The sequence below is a fragment of the Colletotrichum lupini genome, chromosome 3 (assembly GCF_023278565.1).
Source record: "Colletotrichum lupini chromosome 3, complete sequence".
Lineage (NCBI taxonomy): Eukaryota > Fungi > Ascomycota > Sordariomycetes > Glomerellales > Glomerellaceae > Colletotrichum > Colletotrichum lupini.
Genome location: NC_064676.1, coordinates 3078037 through 3097612, shown reverse-complemented (window position 1 = coordinate 3097612; position 19576 = coordinate 3078037). Strand labels below are relative to the sequence as shown.

Below are 19576 nucleotides of genomic sequence, written 5' to 3'. Positions count from 1 at the left end.
CGGAGGAGACAAAGATGCACAACTGACAGAGTTTTAGATAATGAGGCATATACCAATCACCCATGGAGTGTTGTTCTGTATCCATGTCGATGTCTCCACGGTAGTATCAGATTGTAACTCAGTATGAGCTCGCTGTATTGTTAGACCCCAATCATCTTCTGCTACTCGTGTAAGTGCTCTTGACAGTGAAGATATGTACCATATTGACCCTCAGCCAAGCATCACGCTTCCGAGTTTCTGATACATCCGTGTTGAAATGCGATATGAAGAAATGAACACCCTGTAACCGGGCCCAAAGGAGCAAGTCAATGAGCGGTCTGGTTCGACACGGTGACATTTGCTATTGAGTTTGAGACAGACCGACATCCATGGAGCCCAGGATGTAAGTATCGCAAACGAGCAGAAGTTCCACGACGCATGGCAGCAATGCCAGCATCGGGAGAAGCGGTCTAGTATACTCTTGTATAGTGACATTTTGGCTTCAAAGTTCGGACCCAACCCGCACGGCAAGTCAAGAACGGCATGGGTACGAGATATGCTTTCGGTTTGTTGAAAGCCCCTGGTCCGGAGACGAACTTCCTACAGCGGGACGCATCGAATGGTCCCTCTCGCCATAACTAGCGAGTCTAGTCGAGTAGGAGTTCATCAGATGCTTCTTGTCTGCATAAAGCGCCATTCTCAATGGCCGTCCAGAGCGGTCATCAAGACACCTTCGGTACGGCAGCAACAACTTACCATCTACCATTGTTGGCGCCCAGACGGAGTGTTCTAGGCTAATGCATTCCTGATTGCCCTCACCTTTGACCTCTCGTTTCATGTTGTATCAACTACACCACGAGGCCCGTCTCTCTTAGAAATACAGTCAATCTCAAAGTCAAAATTGTACGTCCACTCACCTGTTCCATGAACCTAGTATATGTGGCCACAGGTGTTAACCGCACAGCAGAACAAAGACCATATACACTAGTCTAACATAATGGCCTCATTACCAGAAGAGCCAATTGCCATCATCGGCTCAGCCTGCCGCTTCCCCGGCGGCTGTAGCTCGCCCTCAAAGCTATGGGAGCTCCTCCGCGAGCCCCGTGACGTACGGAAACAGTTCGACCCAAAGCGTCTGAACCTAGAACGTTTTCACAACACCGACGGACAGACACACGGGTCTACAGACGTCCGGGGCCTGTCTTATCTCCTAGGGGAAGACACCCGCGTCTTTGACGCGGGCTTCTTCGGTATCAGCCCCGTGGTAGCCTCCGGCATGGACCCGCAGCAGCGATTGCTCCTCGAGGTATCTTACGAAGCGTGCGAGAGCGCGGGCGTCACGCTCGACCGCCTCCGTGGGTCCCAGACCTCGGTCCACGTCGGGTCGATGAGCAACGACTACGGCGTCATCCAGGCGCGCGACCCAGAGACGATGCCCAAGTACAACGCGACGGGTGCCCACGCGCCTAGCATCATCGCCAATCGCGTCTCGTACGTGCTGGACCTCAAGGGGCCCTCCGTGACCATTGACACGGCATGCTCGAGCTCGCTCGTTGCGCTGCACCAGGCAGTGCAGGGGTTACGCGCGGGCGACTGCGACGCCGCCATCGTGGGCGGTACGAATCTCATCATGGATCCCGGGCCGTATATCGCCGAGTCGAAGCTACAGATGCTCTCGCCGGACTCGCAGTGCCGCATGTGGGATGTGGACGCCAACGGCTACGGCCGCGGCGAGGGCGTAGCCGCGCTGTTGCTGAAGCCGCTTGCAAAAGCGTTGGCCGATGGCGACCCCGTCCAGGGTGTCATTCGTGCGACAGGAGTCAACTCGGATGGCCAGAGTCCCGGGATCACGATGCCGTTTGCGCCGGCCCAGACGGATTTGATCCGGCGGACGTATCGCCGTGCGGGGCTTGATCCGCTCCGTGAGGCGGATCGGCCGCAGTACTTTGAGTGTCACGGCACGGGTACGCAGGCTGGTGATCCGGTTGAAGCCCGCGCAGTGTATGATGTCTTTTTCCGAGGTCAGGGTCAAGATAGCCAGGACCATCAACCGGAGCAGTCCGAGATAATCAAGCCGGAGACTTTGATTGTGGGAAGTATCAAGACCATCATCGGTCACACGGAGGGCTGTGCCGGCCTGGCGGGCGTGATCAAGGTGCTGCTCATGCTCAAGCACCAGACTGTGCCGCCCAACATGCTCTTCAACCAGCTCAACCCTAAGATCGCCCCGTACTACGGTCCTGGAGCGCTTGAGATCGCCACCAAGGCCATGACATGGCCGGCGAGGCCTGCGGGCACTCCGATGCGTGCCTCAGTGAACAGCTTCGGGTTCGGAGGCACTAATGCCCATGCCATCATTGAAGCTTTGCCAGAAGTAGCAGAGGGCCAAGGACAGAAACAACAGCTCTCAGATGGGACTATCGGTCCTCTCCTCTTCTCCGCGCAGTCTGGGCCGGCATTATTACGCAACGTACAGGCGTATTTGGACTACGCCGAGACGCACGTGGACTCGCTAGACCTCAGAGACCTGAGTTGCATCCTGCAGACACATCGGTCAGTACACCGCGTGCGGACATTCTTCACAGGCGCGACCAGGCAAGACATCCTGAATGCCATGGCTCGGTTCGTGGCCAGTCACGCCGGCAAGGCCAAGAGCGGTGACATCGGCTCCGTCCCGCGCCTCATCAACCCGGCCGAAGCTCCCGGCATTCTCGGCGTCTTCACAGGCCAAGGCGCGCAGTGGGCCACCATGGGTCGCGGGCTCATGGCAGCATCTCCGGTCTTCCGACGCAGCCTCGAGGCATGTGAAGCCGTCCTACAACAGGGCTTGCCCCAGGGCCACGGGCACGCGCCGACTTGGTCTCTCATTGAGGAGCTTTGCAAGGATGCGGACATATCGCGCCTAGGCGAGGCCGAGCTGGCGCAACCGCTCTGTACAGCGTTGCAAATCGCCCAAGTTGACATCTTGACTGCGTCAGGAATCTGTCTCGACGCCGTTGTAGGCCACTCCTCAGGTGAGATCGCAGCGACCTACGCCGCCGGTCTCATCTCGCGCAAGGCCGCTATGCAAATCGCCTACTACCGCGGCTTTTACGCTCACCTAGCCCGCGCTGGCACAAAGGTTGGCGGCGGCATGCTGGCGGTCGGCCTCTCGCTCTCAGCGGCCTCGGAGCTGTGCCGCCAACCGGCATTCGTTGATCGCCTGGTGGTAGCCGCCAGCAACGCACCGCAAAGCTGCACGCTCTCTGGAGACCGAGAGGCCGTGGCCGAGGCCAAGGAGCAGCTGGAGCGGGACAACATCTTTGCCCGTCCGCTGCTGGTCGACACGGCGTATCACTCGCATCACATGACTGCATGTGCCGATGCTTATCTGCAGGCCCTCCTAGCTTGCGACATTTCCGTTAAGCCAGGGAAAGGAAGAGGGCGAGGGGCGTGCGTATGGAGTTCCAGCGTCCGAGGCGACGCTCGCCTTGTTCGACGGGGCGGCGAGGCGGAGCTTCTTGCTGCGCTCAAGGGTCCATATTGGGTTGCCAACATGGTACAGATGGTTAAGTTCTCACAGGCGCTCGAGTCGGCCGTGTGGCACGGCGGACCATTTGACCTGGCCATCGAACTGGGGCCACATCCGGCTCTCAAGGGCCCCGTCGAGCAGACGCTCAAGGCGGCTTATGGTGCCGCGCCGCCGTATGCTAGTCTCCTCAAGCGCAAAGCAAGCGATGTAGCTGTCGTGCAAGAGGCCATCGGGTCCGTCTGGTCCCTGCTTGGACCGGCGCATGTCGATTTTGATGGTTTCCGGGGCATATGGAGTGAGAGTAATACGTCTATCATGACACCCAAGTCATTACTCGCGGATCTGCCCGGCTACGCGTGGGATCACGACCGGGTATACTGGCGTGAGTCGCGCATCTCGGCGCGGTACCGTACCCTCGCTGACACGGCACACGAGCTCTTGGGCCGACGGATGCCCGATGACAACGATCACGAGCTGCGGTGGCGCAATGTCCTGCGTCTGCGTGAGATCCCTTGGTTGAAGGGGCACGAGGTGCTTCGCGAGGTTCTGTTGCCCGGCGCCGCGTACGTCTCCATCGCAGCCCAGGCGGCGCAATACATCGCCGGTTCTCGGCCCGTGGCTCTGCTGGCCGTGGAGGACGTTGACATTTTGCGGCCAGTGGTTGTGCCTGATAACACGGACGGAGTCGAAACGATATTTACCGTGCAGGTGCTACCGGCGGCGGCTGATGACTACAGTCCGAACAACAAGGCTGCCCAGGTTGTGCGTGCCAAGTTTGCGTACTACGTGTGTCCGAACGAGGTGACGGGCGCCATGATGCTCACCTGTAGTGGTAACTTAGTCATCCTTCTCGGCCCCGCCGACTTCGGCATCGGCCCCACTTTGGCATCGGGTCCGGTGTTACCAGGCCGGGAGCCGATTCCGGATAACGCCGTTCATGTCGACGGCGAAGCCATCCACGAGATGTTGGGCCAGATCGGCCTTGATTACCACGACGGATTTGCGGCCATGAAGAGCTGTGAGCGCGCCCTCGGCTACGCGGCCGCCACGGCAGTCTGGTCAGCCGATGCCAGCGTCGACACCTATGCCGATGCTGCGTCACTGGGACCAAGCAGCGGCTCCTACGTGCTACATCCAGTCATTTTGGACGTGGCTTTCCAAGCCTTGTTCGTCGCACACGCACACCCCGCGAGCCTGTTGCTCAAGAGAGCGATGCTGCCGTCGCACATCGATCGCGTGCTCATCGACCCCAACGTGTCCGTCACGACCACGAACGCAATGACATCTTCGACTACGTGCCACATGGACGCCTGGGTAACCGATTTCACGGGTGCTACACTCGATGGCGATGTCAGCTTGTACGTCGACGGCGAAGCTTCGGTGCGGGCCTTTGCGCAGGTCGAGGGCTTACGCACGCGGGCGGCTGGAGGGCTAGATGCCTCGCAGGACCGACATATCTTTTGCCGGACGACTCATGGTCATGATGTCTCGGTTATGGGGCTTACGCTTCTACCGCGCGATCCCATTCAAGATGAAAGAACGCTGCAGGTCAACGAGGCAACGGAGCGACTCACTCTATGGTATATCCGGCAAGTTGTAGCTCAAGTCAAGGTGCCACCATCGTCTTCTTCCAACAAGGCGGAGGGAGAGAATGAGACAGACAGCCTGCATTGGCACCATCGACGCATGCTCGAGGCCTTTGCCCACCACCTCGACCTAGTCCACCAGGGCAAACACCCGCTTGTCCAAGCCGCATGGCTAACAGACGGACCCGAGGAAATCGCTACACTAGACCGCGAACACGGCGACACAGTCGAATTCCGTCTCATGCACGCCGTAGGCGGCGCGCTCGCCCGCGTCGTGCAAGGCGATTCCCATCTCCTGCTCCAAGTAATGCAGCAAGACGACCTCCTCAACCAGTTCTACATGCGCAACAACACCTCGGTGGCAACCAATCGCGCCGTTGGCCAGCTCATGAAGCAAATCGCCTTCAAATTCCCGCGCTGCAACATGCTCGAGATCGGCGCTGGCACTGGTGGGACAACCTGGAGCGTCTTACACGCCGTCGATGACCTCTACGACTCGTACACCTTCACCGACGTCTCGCCCGCATTCTTCGCCGCTGCCGCAGAGAAGTTCGCTGCCTTTGACCGCGTGGCGTACCGCACACTCGATATAGAGCAGGACATCGCTGCGCAGGGATTCGCGCCGCACAGCTACGACGTCGTCATCGCGGCCAATGTCCTCCACGCCACGAGAAGCCTCGCAGACACACTCGCCCGCGCACGCAGCTTACTCCGGCCGGGCGGATACCTCGTCCTCCTCGAGACCACGGGTACGCAGAGTATGGTCGGCTTCCTCTTCGGCGGGTTACCGGGTTGGTGGCAGAGCACGGAGCCGTCCCGCCGGTACGGTCCCACCGTGCCGACGCTCGAGTGGCACCGCCTACTCTGCCGCGCCGGGTTCTCGGGCGCCGATACGGTGCTGCATGATAGTCCCGACGAGAGCCGGCACGTCACGTCGTGTATCGTGAGCCAGGCCGTTGATGGGGATGTTCTTCGCCTCCGTAGCCCGCTCGACTCTGTCACGCCAGCAGATCTGCCTACACCGCCGTCTTCTCCGCTGCTGCTTATCGGGGGAAAGCGACTTGCCACTACCCGCGTCATCGACGAGATCACTCGGTTGCTGCCGAAGGGGTGGCGTTCTCGCTTGCGCGCTATTCCCAGCATCGACGACATTGATCTCGACGACGTCAGCCTCAACCGAGCTGACGTCTTGTGCCTGCATGACGCCGATGAGCCCCTATTCGCGACCCTGCCCATGTCGGAACCGCGTCTGCGCCGTCTCCAGCATCTTTTTCTCTCCGCCTCATGCTTGCTGTGGGTGACGGCTGCAGGCACTTCTGCTCCTCTTCGCGCGAGTATGATCCGCGGCATCACGCGCGTGATGCCCAAGGAAGTCCCCCATCTCAGCGTGCAAGTTCTCGGGCTCGAAGACGGCGCCGGATCCGCGGCAGATGCCCGGCGCTGTGTCGAAGCACACCTGCGACTGAGACACATGGCTGACATCCGGGACACTGAAGGGCGGACTCCGCTCCCGCTGTGGTCTATAGAGCCCGAGTGCGAGGTTCTGGTTAACGGCGAAATTCGCATTCCGCGCGTGATGCCTGCCACGGCACTCAACGACCGTTTTGCCGCGCGCAATCGGCCCGTTGTCAAGATGGTTGAAGTAACTGACGTTGCGGTCCAGGCTGTTGCAAGTGTGAATGGAAAGATGGAGTTACGGCGGTTTGTTGACCACGGCCAGGGAGCTTTGCGCATGGACGTCGACTATGCGCTGCATGTTCCATCTCATAAGGATGGGTCTTCGGTTTACATCGTCCACGGGCGCGTAGATGGCGAGTGGGCGATGACACTTAGCTCTACCAATGCGTCGAAGCTGACCCTACAGCCCTGGGATGTAGTCCGGGTCAGCAGCTCGTGTTACACGCCAGCGTCCATCAGAGCCACGGCTGACGCGCTGCTTCGTCGTGCTCTTATTCACCACATGGCAGGAAGAGCATTCAACGCCGGTGCAACTGTCAAAGTACTGCTCTTCGAACCGCAACGTGACATGGTTGGTAATCTCGAGGCAGAGCTCAAGACAGAGCTCCAGGATGTCAACGTTAAGGTCTACTGCGTCACCTCCAATCCTGATGTTGAGAAGACTCCTGCAGGCTGGATTCGTGTCCACGCGAACATGTCGAGACGTATGGCCAAGCATTGTCTGCCGTCACACAGAATCGACTTCTTCGTAGACTGCTTGGAGACGTCGGAGAAAGCTACCAATCAAGCTCGGGAGCACTTGAAGGCATCTCTGCTGCCCAATTGCCAAAAATTCACGTTCGACGGCGGACTTCTGCGGGGCTTCTTACCGCAGCAGTCTGCGATCAAGGCCGATAGTCAGAGCCAGACCATCGAGGCCTTGCTCAAGTCTGTAGATGTTGCTACCGACTCCACAGACGAAAGCTATCACAAGTCAACAAAGATGATCATGGCCGCCGACCTGGCCGGCATGAACGCGAGCACCCTCTCCCGCGAACGATACCTCTGCTCTTGGAACCAACAACCATCACTTTCCTTGACAATACAACCCCCCGAGATTGACATCCATCCGAACGGGCTCCTCCTTCCAAACCGAACTTACCTGATCATGGGCGGCTCCGGCGGCCTGGGCCTCTCTCTCACCCGCTGGATGATCCGCCACGGCGCCTGCAACATCGTAATCACATCCCGTCGCGCCCAGACAAACGTAGATCTCCAAGCCGAGGCCGGCCGAGCGGGAGCGACAGTCCACACCCTCGCCGTGGACGTTACGCAGCGCGCGGAAGTCGAGACAGCAGTCGCCACCATCCGTGCGACGATGCCGCCCATTGCGGGAGTATGTAATCTCTCCATGGTCCTCCACGATGCCGTCTTCCTGGACATGTCCCCACGACAGCTCAATGAGACGCTAGCAGCCAAGGTCGTAGGAACAGAGAACCTCGATGCCGTTTTCAACGAGGGTGCCGAACAGCTAGACTTCTTCATCGTCACGTCGTCGGCGGCGAGCACCATCGGCAACGTTGCCCAGGCGAATTACCACGCCGGTAACATCTTCATGGACGCCGTCGTCGCGGGCCGCCGTGCCAGGGGTTTGGCTGCGTCTGTGGTGCATATCGGGTGGGTGGCGGACACGGGATACATTACGCGCTTTGAAAAGGAGAAGCAGCTGGCCGATCACTTCCGGAGTATTCGACTTACACCGTTATCCGAGACGGATGTGCAGGATGCGTTTGCGATGGCTGTGCGCACAAGTCGGGTTGACTCCTCCGGCACTAGCGAGGGTCTCGAGCACGACATTACCATGGGTCTTGCGCCGCCTACCGCGCCGATGCAGGCCGGACAGGTTAACAAGGCTGTGTGGACGTCAGATCCCCGGCTCATGGCCCTGAAGCCGTACACCGCACTATCAGCCGATTCTCAGCAGCAGCAAAACAATCGACACGGCGACAGCCGCTCCAGCGCCGGCGCTGGCGTCCGCGAGCAAGTGGCCCACGCCGAGACGGAGGATGACGCCGTGGTGGCTGTGGCTGCGGCGTTCGGAGCCAAGCTCGAGACGATGCTGCAGCTTTCCAAGGGCGCTGTCCACGAGAGCAACGGTCTCGAGAGGCCTATCGTTGACTTAGGCATCGACTCGCTGGTGGCGGTAGAGATTCGTACGTGGTTTCTCAAAGAGCTTGATACCGAGGTGCCGATTGTCAAAATTTTGGGCGGTGAGACGGTGTTGGAGGTTTCAGCGAAAGCAGCTAAGAAGATGTTGGCTGATCGCAAGGAGCTTCCTCCCAAGACGGATGAGAAGAAGGAGGTCAAGGAGCGCGAGAAAGGCACCCAGGCTCCGAAAGAGCTTGTCAAGCAGACTCCCAAAGCAGCTCTAGCCCCTGATGTCGCTACCCCTATCCCGCTTGACTCAAGCTTGGTCTCGACGGAAAGCAGCAGCAGCAGCAGCATCGTCGAACACTCTGGATCTGGCTCAGACAGCCCCAAAACGGCGATCACAGATGATGAGGAGGAAGGAGAAGAAGAACGCCAGGATCAGCCGAAGAGGACGGACTCCGTCGTCCGCCCCGACCCTGTCATCATCAGAGAAGCCCCCATGTCCGCCGCCCAATCCCGCTTTTGGTTCGTCCACAAGCACTCGGACAATCCAGCCGCCTGCAATAACGCCTTCTACTACCGGCTGCGGGGCCGTCGCCGCATCAGTGCCGCCCGGCTGCGTCACGCCCTCCGGCTCGTCGCGGCTCACCACGAGTGTCTGCGCACCTGCTACTACCCACGCCTCGAAGACGGTCATCCAATGCAGGGCGTCATGGCGCCGTCTGAGTTAATTCTCCGCCTCACGCACACCGAGTATGATGGCCGCGACGGCATTGACACGGCGCTGCGAGAGACGCTTGCGGGCTTGAAGACGCGCGCTTGGGATCTTGAGCACGGAGTGACAATGGAAGTCTCACTGCTGAGTCTCAAGGATGATGAAGAAGAGGAGTACGGATATCTCGTGCTGGGATACCACCACATCACCCTAGACGGCTGGAGCGTAGCTCTCTTCTGGCGAGACGTCGACAGAGCATACCGCATGCAACCGCTCACTCCTGTCGATCGCGGCCTCTCGTACGTCGAATACTCGCTTCACCAGCTCAGTGAAGAAGAAACAGGCCCCCTTGACGAGGACCTCGCCTTCTGGCGCGCCGAGTTCGCCTCCTCACTCCCCGATACGCTTCCCCTTTTACCCATGGCCCGCGGCCTTGACAGGTCGTCTCTGGTCAGACAGCAGCAGCAGCAGCCGAGCAGTGCTCACAATCTGGATCAGGAGCTCGACCCAGCACAACTCGAGGCCGTGAAATCGTTGAGCCAGCGTTTACGCATCAGCCCCTTCCACGTCCACCTCGCCCTCCTCCAAGTCCTCCTCGCACGCCTCACTGGCACCAAAGACATCTGCATCGGCATAGTAGACGCCAACCGCCGCGACGAGCGCTTCGTCAACACGCTCGGCTGCTTCGTCAATATGCTACCCCTGCGTGCCACCATAGCAGCATCCGGTACAGCCTCTTCCGGAACTACTTCCTCTGGTCCAGACTTTAGTTCTATAGCCCGCGCCGCCTCCCGTAAAGCAATGTCCGTCTTCGCTCACGGCACGCCCCCCCTAGACCGCATCTTATCCCTCGCCTCCGCCCCGCGCGCAACAGAGGCCCATCCGCTCTTCCAAGCCGCCATCAACTACCGCACAGCCGGGGGCGGCGGCATCAATATATGGGACCTACCCCTCGGCGCCGACGACAGCCGCATGGAACTATCCTGGCACGGCGCAAAAGAGGCCGAGAACCCGTACGACGTGAGCCTAGGATTCTTTGAGATGCCTGGGGGCGGGTGTCTCGCGCAGATCTGGTGCTCTGCCACGCTGTATGGGCCCGAGGCGTGCCGGTCTCTGATGGATGTGTATCTGAGGTTGCTGGAGGCTGTCGCTCGTGATCCTGAGGCGGCTGTGGACCGGTTGAGCTTGTACGATGATTCAGATCCGCGTGTGCTTCGCGCGCTCGAGGTTGGCCGAGGTCCCGACATGAAGTTTGATTGGGTTGATGCCGGATCATCTCTGTGTTTGTCTCGTCGTGTGCGGGATATTTGTCACTTACATCCCGAGCGTATAGCCGTCACTGACGCTGCTGAGTGCGTGTCGTATGCCCAACTGGCCGACCGGACGAGTCACTTGGCACATCGGTTGAAGGAGGCCGGCGTTCGCTCGCGCCATGTCGCCGTCTTATGCGAGCCGTCGATTGATGGTATCGTTACCATGCTCGCTATCCTCGAAGTTGGAGCCGTCTACGTTCCCCTCGACGTCAGCCTGCCCGCCTCCCGTCACGCAGACATGCTCCGGCTTTGCAAGCCCGCGCTCGTGCTCTTCCACAGTCAGACTGACAAGCGTGTAAACGCCTTGGTAGATGACTTTGTCGGAGAGCAGCACATGCAAGTCCTTAAAGTAGACGTGGACCACATGCAAGACAACCTCAATGCTCATGGCGACCTTGGTGACTCAGACAAGATATCACCGGCATTCCTCCTCTTCACGAGCGGCTCAACAGGCACTCCTAACGGTGTCCACTTAACTCAACCCAACTTCGCAAACCACATCGCCCTCAAAGCGCAAACCTTCTCCCTGACTCATACCGACTGCGTCCTGCAACAGAGCTCCCTGGGCTTCGATATGGCCCTCGTCCAGACCTTTTCCGCCCTCGCCAACGGAGGCCGCCTGGTCATTGCGCCCGCTGATTCCCGCCGCGATCCCGTTGCCATAGCGGCGCTCTTGAAGCGTGAGGCCATATCCATGACCATCGCCACGCCGACCGAGTACCTCGCCTGGATCCACGCCGCCGCCGACGTCTTAGCCCATGACAACGACGATGACAAGACCGCCTGGAGGTTGGCCTTCTCGGGCGGGGAACAGATTCCACCCCATCTGCTGACTGAACTCGGCCGTCTCGGGATCCCAGGTCTCCGACTGACGAATTGCTACGGACCAACAGAGATCACAGCAGCAGCAACCTTTCAACCTATCTCCCTCGACAACGGCAACGACCCGTTGTCAACCTCCTGCATAGCATCCCCCTCCGCACCCTCAGCCATCTGGAGACCCTTTGCCGTAGGCAAAACCCTCCCGAATTATACCGTCATCATCGTCGACCCCATCACCACCAGCACCACCCCGCAGCCCCTACCCCTAGGACAAACAGGCGAGATCTGTATCAGCGGAGCCGGCGTGGCGCTGGGATACCTCGACAGGCCAGACCTCACGCACTCGCGTTTCCTTACAAACGTCCCGGGGATGGGCAAGAGCACCGTATACCGCACTGGCGATAAAGGCCGCCTCCTTTCCGACGGGACGCTCCTCTGTCTAGGCCGACTTGATGGCGACACGCAGATCAAGCTGCGCGGCCAGAGGGTTGATCTGCAGGAGATTGAGACCGCCGTGCTCCAGGCTTCTGCGGGTGTTCTCGCGTCTGTCGTGGTATCTCGGCGTCGCCTGGATGGTGCTGATGCTGGGCGTGTTAGTGAAGATGATATCCTCGTAGCTCATGCCACGCTCGCCGAAGATGGGGACCCCACCACCTGGCAAGACAACGAAATCTCTTCCTCTTCATCAATCCTCTCTCGTGTGAGGTTACCGCAAGCCTTTATCCCCGCAGCAATCTACACCTTAAAGACGCTGCCGTCGACACCGAACGGCAAACTAGACCGCAGGGCCATCGCCAGTCTCCATCTACCTAAGAGAATGAGGTCTAGCCCTCTCGAGTCCGACTCCAACGCAATAAACACAGACGCACCTAAGCAAAACGAAGGAGAAAAACTTACCGTTCGCCAAGGCGAGCTCCGTCTCCTCTGGGAACGTGTCCTCCCTTCCCTAGGCGAGAAGCGTATCGCCCCGTCATCCGACTTCTTCCTCTGCGGCGGTAACTCGCTGCTGCTGATGAAGCTCCAAAAGGCAATCAAGGAGACCACGGGCGTTGAAATCAGCACGAAGCAGATGTACGAGGCTACCACGCTGCGCGCCATGACGCGTGCCGTCTTTGAGGATTCTGCGGCGGCGGAGGAAGATGTTCGGATAGACTGGAATACTGAGACGGCTGTTCCGGGATGGTTGAGGGAGGAAATTGAGACAATTGGGGCGATGGCCGCATCCGCCGCCGCTGTGGAGAAGGACAAGATGGAGGCCGGCATCGAAGTCCTCCTGACAGGAGCATCTTCTTTCCCAGGAGGCCACATCCTCACAGCCCTCCTTAATCACCCATCCGTCCGCAAAGTCCACTGCATCGCCGTTCCCTCCGATCACCAGCAACTCCTTTCTTCCACCTCTTCCTCCGTCGCCGAGGTAGTCTATTACACAGGCACCCTCCTCTCCAAAACCCTCGGCCTAACCTCCACCGAACGAGAACACCTCTCCAAAACCGTACACATCATCGTCCACGCAGCCGCCCACGGCCATTGCCTGAACCGCTTCGCCACTCTCCGCCGCCCGAACCTCGAGTCTCTACACTCTCTCGCCTCCCTTTCCCTAGCATCAGCTTCACCCCGCAAAACAGGGATCCCAATTCTCTACCTTTCGAGCCCGCGCACCCTGCTCCTAGCAGGCAAAACCGAAACCCCCAGGGCCGCATCTTCTCTCCGAGATTCCCCCCCGCCAGCCGTCGACGGTTCGGACGGATACACGGCGAGTAAGTGGGCAGGCGAAGTATTCCTGGAGAATCTGGTCATTCATCTCAAAGAGCGTGATCACGGCACTGAGGTTGGAGCACTCGGACCACCAAGACCCGACCCCTTCAACCTTAAGATCGCAATCCACAGATCCTGTACCCTCGTGAGCCCCCAAGCGCCCAACTCGGACGCAATGAACGGCATCCTGCGCTACTCCCTCGCCATGCGCTGCGTACCTCGCCTCCGGCGCGCAGAAGGATTCCTAGACTTTGCGCCGCTCGACGATGTCGTGGGACAAATTGCAGCCGCCGCCGTCGAGTTGGCGGCTCTACAGGGTACCTCTTCATCAACTGATGAGCCTACCGCGGTAGATTCATCACCATCAGCATCGTCGTCCATCCACTTCCGCCACCACTCAGGCGGCATCAAGACCCCCTTCTCGCAATTCCGCACACACATGGAGACCGTCTACGGCGGTGCGTTTGATGAGATTGACATGCAAGAATGGCTTGTCCGTGCTTCTCGACAGGGCCTGGACCCGCTTATTACTGCGTATATTGAGGCCCTGCTTGAGAGCGGGATGCCGCTGGTGTCGCCGTATCTCGGAGCAGACCTGGAGTGAATGAAGGCATAGGTTCTAAGGGACCTTTTCTTATTTCATTATGCTGGTATATATGGTATTGTGGGAGAATGTCGACTAGAGGTGTAAACAGTACTCTAGTCTGTTTCTATAACTCGTAGTTCAAGTTATAATTTTCGATTTGCCCTGTGATTTTATATCCCCATATTCTCTACAAGTTTGTTAATCGCGTTCATGTTCAGAACTTGACGCCGGAAAGGCGTTGACTTGATGCAGAACCTATGGCTGCCACTCAAACGCTACTTCACAGACCTAATTATACTATTACTCAAGAACCAGCCTACGGTAAGAAAAATGCTCGAAGAAACGGTACCAGCTGTGCAATGAAAGTTGAAATGATATCTTGCTCTTCATACTCGAAGTAGAAGAAACCATCTTGGCCATGACCACTCCGAGTGGGTTGAAATCGCAGTGAACCGATCAGCCCTATGCGCGGGGTGGAAATTCGATTGGCCGTCTCACCGACCACTTCAACCCTTCTTCTGGGAGTTGACAACTAGAGATTAAGTATTTAAGCAGGCGGTCCTTAAATCCGAGCGACTATGTTTTTCTTCTCGTTGATATAATATCATTGGGGAAAGTGGTGCGCTTGTTCAGCTATAAGATGGCGGACCTGCCGCAGCTGTCAAGTCCTACTAGAACATATTACCAGAACGGGAAGTCAGAAGTATCGCGGGGCACAGCTGAAGCCGCCAAGCCATGGAGCGGACAGTTTTTGAGTTGCCTAGCACATTTTGTCTTGCTTTTGGCTTCATGAGGGCTTTTTTGCTACGTCCTTTAGAGGTTGAGATGATTACGGAGGCCACAGGAGTCTCAGTCACATTGACTTGGCGAGGCAAGGTGGCTGATCGTTTTCCTTCTCAAGCCATCAGGTAGGGATGCAACGTTCGGATGAAGGGACGACTCCGATAGGAAGACAAGATCGAGCGGCAGTGAGACAACGCTCGCAGCCGCCCGAAAGGGATGGTTCGACGGGAGGGACCGCGACTAGCTTCCAACCAATGTTGCATTATTCTCCGAATGCACGACTACGGCTTACAGCCAAGTTCTTGGTTCAATCGTTTTTGGCAATATAGAGACACATAACGTGGGTCATAGGGATCCTGAGTTGGACTGATCAAAGCTGGCTAAATTGCTAATCATCACTATCCTCTTCGTAAAAGTGAGACATCTTGTCTGTCTGACGTGAGGCGGGCATACAACTATCCATTTCCCTGCAGAACGCTAGCACCGAGGAGCATTATATGCCATATCCTAAAATGCCTCTCTACTCTCAACCCCTTATGCATTTGGGAACCTTGATAATGCTGAGGAGGAACTCGAGACCTTACTGAAAGACAAGTTTACTCACGTGCCACTTGGAACTTACAGAGTATCGCAGGTATCTAGGGCCTGGGCTGCAAGTCGCAACGACATAGATTTGCCTGTTTAGATCAAGTTAAATTCGAAATAATCAAAGGCAGAAGACATCTAGGGCTTACTGCCAGGTCATCTTGAGAGTCGATGGGATGTGAGTCTCTAATTTGCTTCCTCCATGTGGCCAGACAGTGTGAGGGAATCAAGCGAAGCATTTGCTGCCTGCATGGCTAAGTAAGAAGACAATGATTCCACAAGATGAGTCTCATTGATAGAGTATTGAAAATCTATAAAAGGTCCACACCGCTCCGAGTTATGATCTCGTGGTATCCTCTTCATCCTCTACCATCAAGACCAAGCAAGCAAATCACCACATCACCATCCCATCCAACCGTCATCACTTCCACTTCCACTTCCACCTCCAACACCCCCTTTCCACCCTCAAAATGCACTTCTTCAAACTCATCACCACCCTCGCCGCCGCCGTCTCGGTCTCGGCCATCGACATCCAGAAACACTTTGGCCAAAACTGCGGCGGCAACTTCCGCGTCTGCAGAGCCATCGACCCGAACCGATGCTGCGTCGGCGCCACGGCCGAGAGCGTCCTCTTCCGCTACATTCCGTCCAACTGGCGCATCGAGACCCGAGGCTACGACGGCGGCGACTGCCGCAACCGCCGTGCCACCATCCTCTCGGCCGGCGCCACGTCCGTCTGCATGCGCTCTGGCGGGTTCCTCTTTACCGGTGCCGGCTACGGCTTTGTGAACAGGAAGAGGGCGCCTCAGGAGGCCGGCGAGGAGACGTGTGCTGCCGCTGAAGGTGAGGGGCAGGAGCAGAAGTGCGAGTCTAGCCAGGAGCCTGATACTCTGGTTCTTGTTGACGGGTCCGAGTATAACCTTGTTGGTCTTGAGGCCGACAAGCTTGACAGACTGGTATGATATTTATACCCCAAGAGACCAATGACAGAGACACCGCTAACTCTCTGTTTAGTATGCGCTTCCACGAATCTTTTCCCTTACATTCTGAACAACACACAGATGATCTGTTATTCCGTTTTTAATCCTTCAAACATAGAATGATGTTGCTGACTGCTTCTTCACTATCTAGCTTCACCATTGCAGCCGACCCCAACGTCACTTCTGCCGCCGATATTCCTGACGAGTTCACGCCTCTGCGAAAGTAAAGAACGTACGAACCAACCAGCAATTACATCTATGGTGCTCAGGCGCTGACGCTGGTGATATGGAGGGGTCAAAAAGTGGCAGGTGACGATGGTTGGTAACCCCAGCTGGAGATGTCAACTTGGCTGATTGGAAGGACGTGTGCTTATTGTATTTCTCTTCTTCTCTGTCTGATGAAAGGTCATGTCGTTCTTCTTTATGCTCTCAACATCGTTGAGTAGCATTGTCCACTCCTTGACTGAGAGGGCTCTGGCGCCGGATGTCCCTTTTAGACTAAAAGAATGACACGTGTTTTACTGATGAAGACCAATTGCTTATGATTGTGAAATACAAAATTTCAGCAATCCACCCTATCGAATATATTGAGTGTTTGGAGTTGAAGTTGGTAGGAGGTCGCTCTGTTTGCCGTATTTAGAAGAGCAGCTGATGGAGGAACGTTGGACAAACTGACTAGGTTATTATATAGCGAGGGGTGGGCGAATTTGATAAGGGGAAGCCAGAAATCGCCGGCTGAAGGCTGGAAACAGGCATAGGCTGATTCACGACTTAGTGCCTTACTCTAGATGTACCAGAACGAGTGGGAATCGAGTAAAGCAAGTTTGGCCAGGGTAATTTCCATGCTCAAAGTGAATGTTATTAGAAAAGGCAAATGAGATTAGGTTGAGGTGTCATCAAGGTATCTGGTGTGATCAATTGCTTCTCAGCTTCTAATAGTTTTGACGCCTCTATTCCAGGCCCACCCACGTCTACACCGCAATCAAGCCAGGTAGCCGTAATGTACATGATCATCAAGCCTGGATTTCCCCTTTTACTTTTTGTTTTTGATTTCGTGACTCATATTCCCCTCCTTATCTGGTAAGGGCGATGTCGTCTATTCTGAGAATCATCTTCACCGTCTCAGCTGCCAACTCAATGGCGCTGGTGCTTACCAACAGAGGCTGGAGGACGTTCTCCTTGGAAATGTTGGTGTTGACACCGCCGGACTTGATACTGACCCCTGCATTCTTCTCGCCGAGCTCATGTCTATGACGAAGCTCGGTGACGACCTTGATGCTGTTAAGTCCGGCATTCTCGGCCAGAGTGGTGGGGACAACCTCTAGAGCGTCGGCAAATGCCTTCCAGCAAATGGCCTCGGTGCCCGTCAATTCACGCGCGCGCTTGGAGAGCTGAGACGCGATCTCGATCTCAGCAGCACCACCACCGGCGATCAAAGCCTTCTTCTTCACCAAGCAACGAACAACGCAGTGGGCGTCGTGCAAACTGCGCTCGGCCTCGTCAAGAATGAGAGAGTTGGCGCCGCGAACAACGACGGAGACAGTCTTGCCAGTGGCCTTGGCACCGGTCACCTTAACCATGCGAGCTCCGTTGGACTGAACCTCCTCGACGAGATCGGCTGATCCGAGCTTGTCCTCTGTAAATGAGTCGACATCAGCAATGGGCTTGCAGCCGGTAGACTTGCAGATGAACTCGATCTCATCACGCTCGATATCCTTCACGGCAAGAATGCCAAGCTTGGCGAGGAAGTGCAGGGACAGGTCGTTGACAGCATCGCGAAGAATGGACTTCTGGATGAAGAGAACGTTGCACTTGGCCTTCTTGATCTTCTTGACCATGTTGAGAAGGTAAAGACGCTCCTCCTTAACGATCTTATCCATCTGTCTGTAGTCGTTCACTTGGATGGTGTTTTCCATCTGTATTGGTCAGCAACAGCGGAAAAGGGGGCATCTGAGGGGTAGCCTTACATCGGGCTTGGGAGGGCTAAGCTGGAATTGAATAAGACCGATTCTGGCCTTCTCGATTCTTGCGGGACCACCAGCACCCTTGAGAACAGGCTGCGTCAAGATCAAGCCATCCGAAAGCTCGCTGTCCTCGATAGTTCCGCCAACCTTCTTGACAATTCTGATGTTCTTTAGGTCGACATTGTCTGCCGTCTTGAGGTCGATGGTCTTGACAACGGAGTTGACAGCCATGGGCCCGAGGATGTTGGAGTATTGCGACACAATCTTGGAGGAAAGAGATGTGTTGGCTGCCTGAAGCAGGGATGCTGTGTCGGTGAGGGAAATGGGTTGTGACATGTCGTGGAGAACCTCGACAGCTGCGGCAGCAGCTCTCTGGAAAGCCTCTGAGATGACGGAGGGGTGGATTCCTTTTGACAGCAGTCTATCGGCGGCACCGAGCAAGCTGCCGCAAATGACAACCACAGATGTTGTGCCGTCTCCCGCCTCCACGTCCTGTGCCGCCGAAAGGTTGACCAACATCTTTGCTGTCGGGTGCATGACAGACATGCTCTTCAACATTGTGTTGCCGTCGTTGGTAATGATCGTCTCGCCCTTTCCACTTCGAATCATCTTGTCCATGCCGCGGGGGCCCAGAGAGGTTCGGATCGCATCGGCGACGGCTAGCAGTCAGGTCGAGTCAGTTGATGATCTGGGAAGCTTGCAGGTCTGTTCATCTTGCTCACCTCTAGCAGCAACAATGTTGGAGGAGCGGACGGCGACGGGCTTCTCCTTGTCCTGTAGGCGAAGTGTTAGCAATAAGCTCCCCTCTAGAAGCTTCACTATGAGCGCGCAGTTCGCACCTTGAAAGTAGCATTGCCAGAGCCTCCTCCGGCCTGGGCTGGTGCAGTAGTGGCCATTTTGACAGAACTGATTTGTGTTGTGCTTGTTATCGAGAACTCGGGGTCGGAAAGACAAGCTAAACACGGAGTGCAAAGGTATCGGTATCGTCGTGGGCCTGTCCCGCTGTCGCCTTCTTTTGCGATCGCCCACTTTCTCTCAGGTAGCAACCCCCCCAGCGGCGGTGGGATATTTTTTAGCGGCCGTCAGGTTGTTCCTGCCCCGGTACCTTAAGGTACCCTATGTGCCTGCTACCTAAGCCGGGCCGTCAGTTCTGTTTGCATTTTGCCCACACCGGGCCTAGCTCCACAGCAGCCTCGCATTTGTGGCCCGTGCTTTGGAGCTCAAGGCAACCTGGATTACGGAACCGTCTTCCATCACCACCTCCATCCCACGATTCCAACCCCCAGTACCATACTGATTGACGACCAACGCGACCACTCTTCGAAACCCCGCGATCCCATTCCCAAGAACTATCCAAAACGAAGATTCCCACGAACCTACCCCATCCATAATATTCGGCAGTAGGACGT

General features: G+C 56.9%; 5 protein-coding genes across 5 annotated transcripts; 3 read left to right on the top strand and 2 right to left on the bottom strand.

Annotated features, from left to right (window-relative positions):
- Nucleotides 1–976: 976 nt before the first annotated feature.
- CLUP02_05705 (uncharacterized protein) lies at nt 977–13873 on the top strand (the record flags this gene model as incomplete). The annotated part of the gene is made up of 1 exon (XM_049284711.1): nt 977–13873. The coding sequence occupies one exon, from the start codon at nt 977–979 to the stop codon at nt 13871–13873; it is 12897 nt and encodes a 4298-aa protein (XP_049141854.1).
- Nucleotides 13874–14025: 152 nt separating this feature from the next.
- Nucleotides 14026–15383, bottom strand: CLUP02_05704 (uncharacterized protein; the record flags this gene model as incomplete). Its single annotated transcript, XM_049284710.1, has 8 exons — nt 14026–14110; nt 14176–14373; nt 14573–14717; nt 14777–14878; nt 14931–14994; nt 15061–15093; nt 15243–15315; nt 15373–15383. The coding sequence occupies 8 exons, from the start codon at nt 15381–15383 to the stop codon at nt 14026–14028; spliced, it is 711 nt and encodes a 236-aa protein (XP_049141853.1).
- A 310-nt stretch (nt 15384–15693) lies between these two features.
- CLUP02_05703 (uncharacterized protein) lies at nt 15694–16430 on the top strand (the record flags this gene model as incomplete). Its single annotated transcript, XM_049284709.1, has 2 exons — nt 15694–16130; nt 16355–16430. 2 exons carry the CDS (start codon nt 15694–15696, stop codon nt 16428–16430), a joined length of 513 nt encoding a protein of 170 aa, XP_049141852.1.
- Nucleotides 16431–17276: 846 nt separating this feature from the next.
- On the bottom strand, nt 17277–19063 carry CLUP02_05702 (T-complex protein 1 subunit delta; the record flags this gene model as incomplete). Its single annotated transcript, XM_049284708.1, has 4 exons — nt 17277–18119; nt 18171–18826; nt 18890–18941; nt 19007–19063. The coding sequence occupies 4 exons, from the start codon at nt 19061–19063 to the stop codon at nt 17277–17279; spliced, it is 1608 nt and encodes a 535-aa protein (XP_049141851.1).
- Nucleotides 19064–19285: 222 nt separating this feature from the next.
- Nucleotides 19286–19571, top strand: CLUP02_05701 (uncharacterized protein; the record flags this gene model as incomplete). The annotated part of the gene is made up of 2 exons (XM_049284707.1): nt 19286–19310; nt 19393–19571. 2 exons carry the CDS (start codon nt 19286–19288, stop codon nt 19569–19571), a joined length of 204 nt encoding a protein of 67 aa, XP_049141850.1.
- Between the last annotated feature and the right edge of the window lie 5 nt (nt 19572–19576).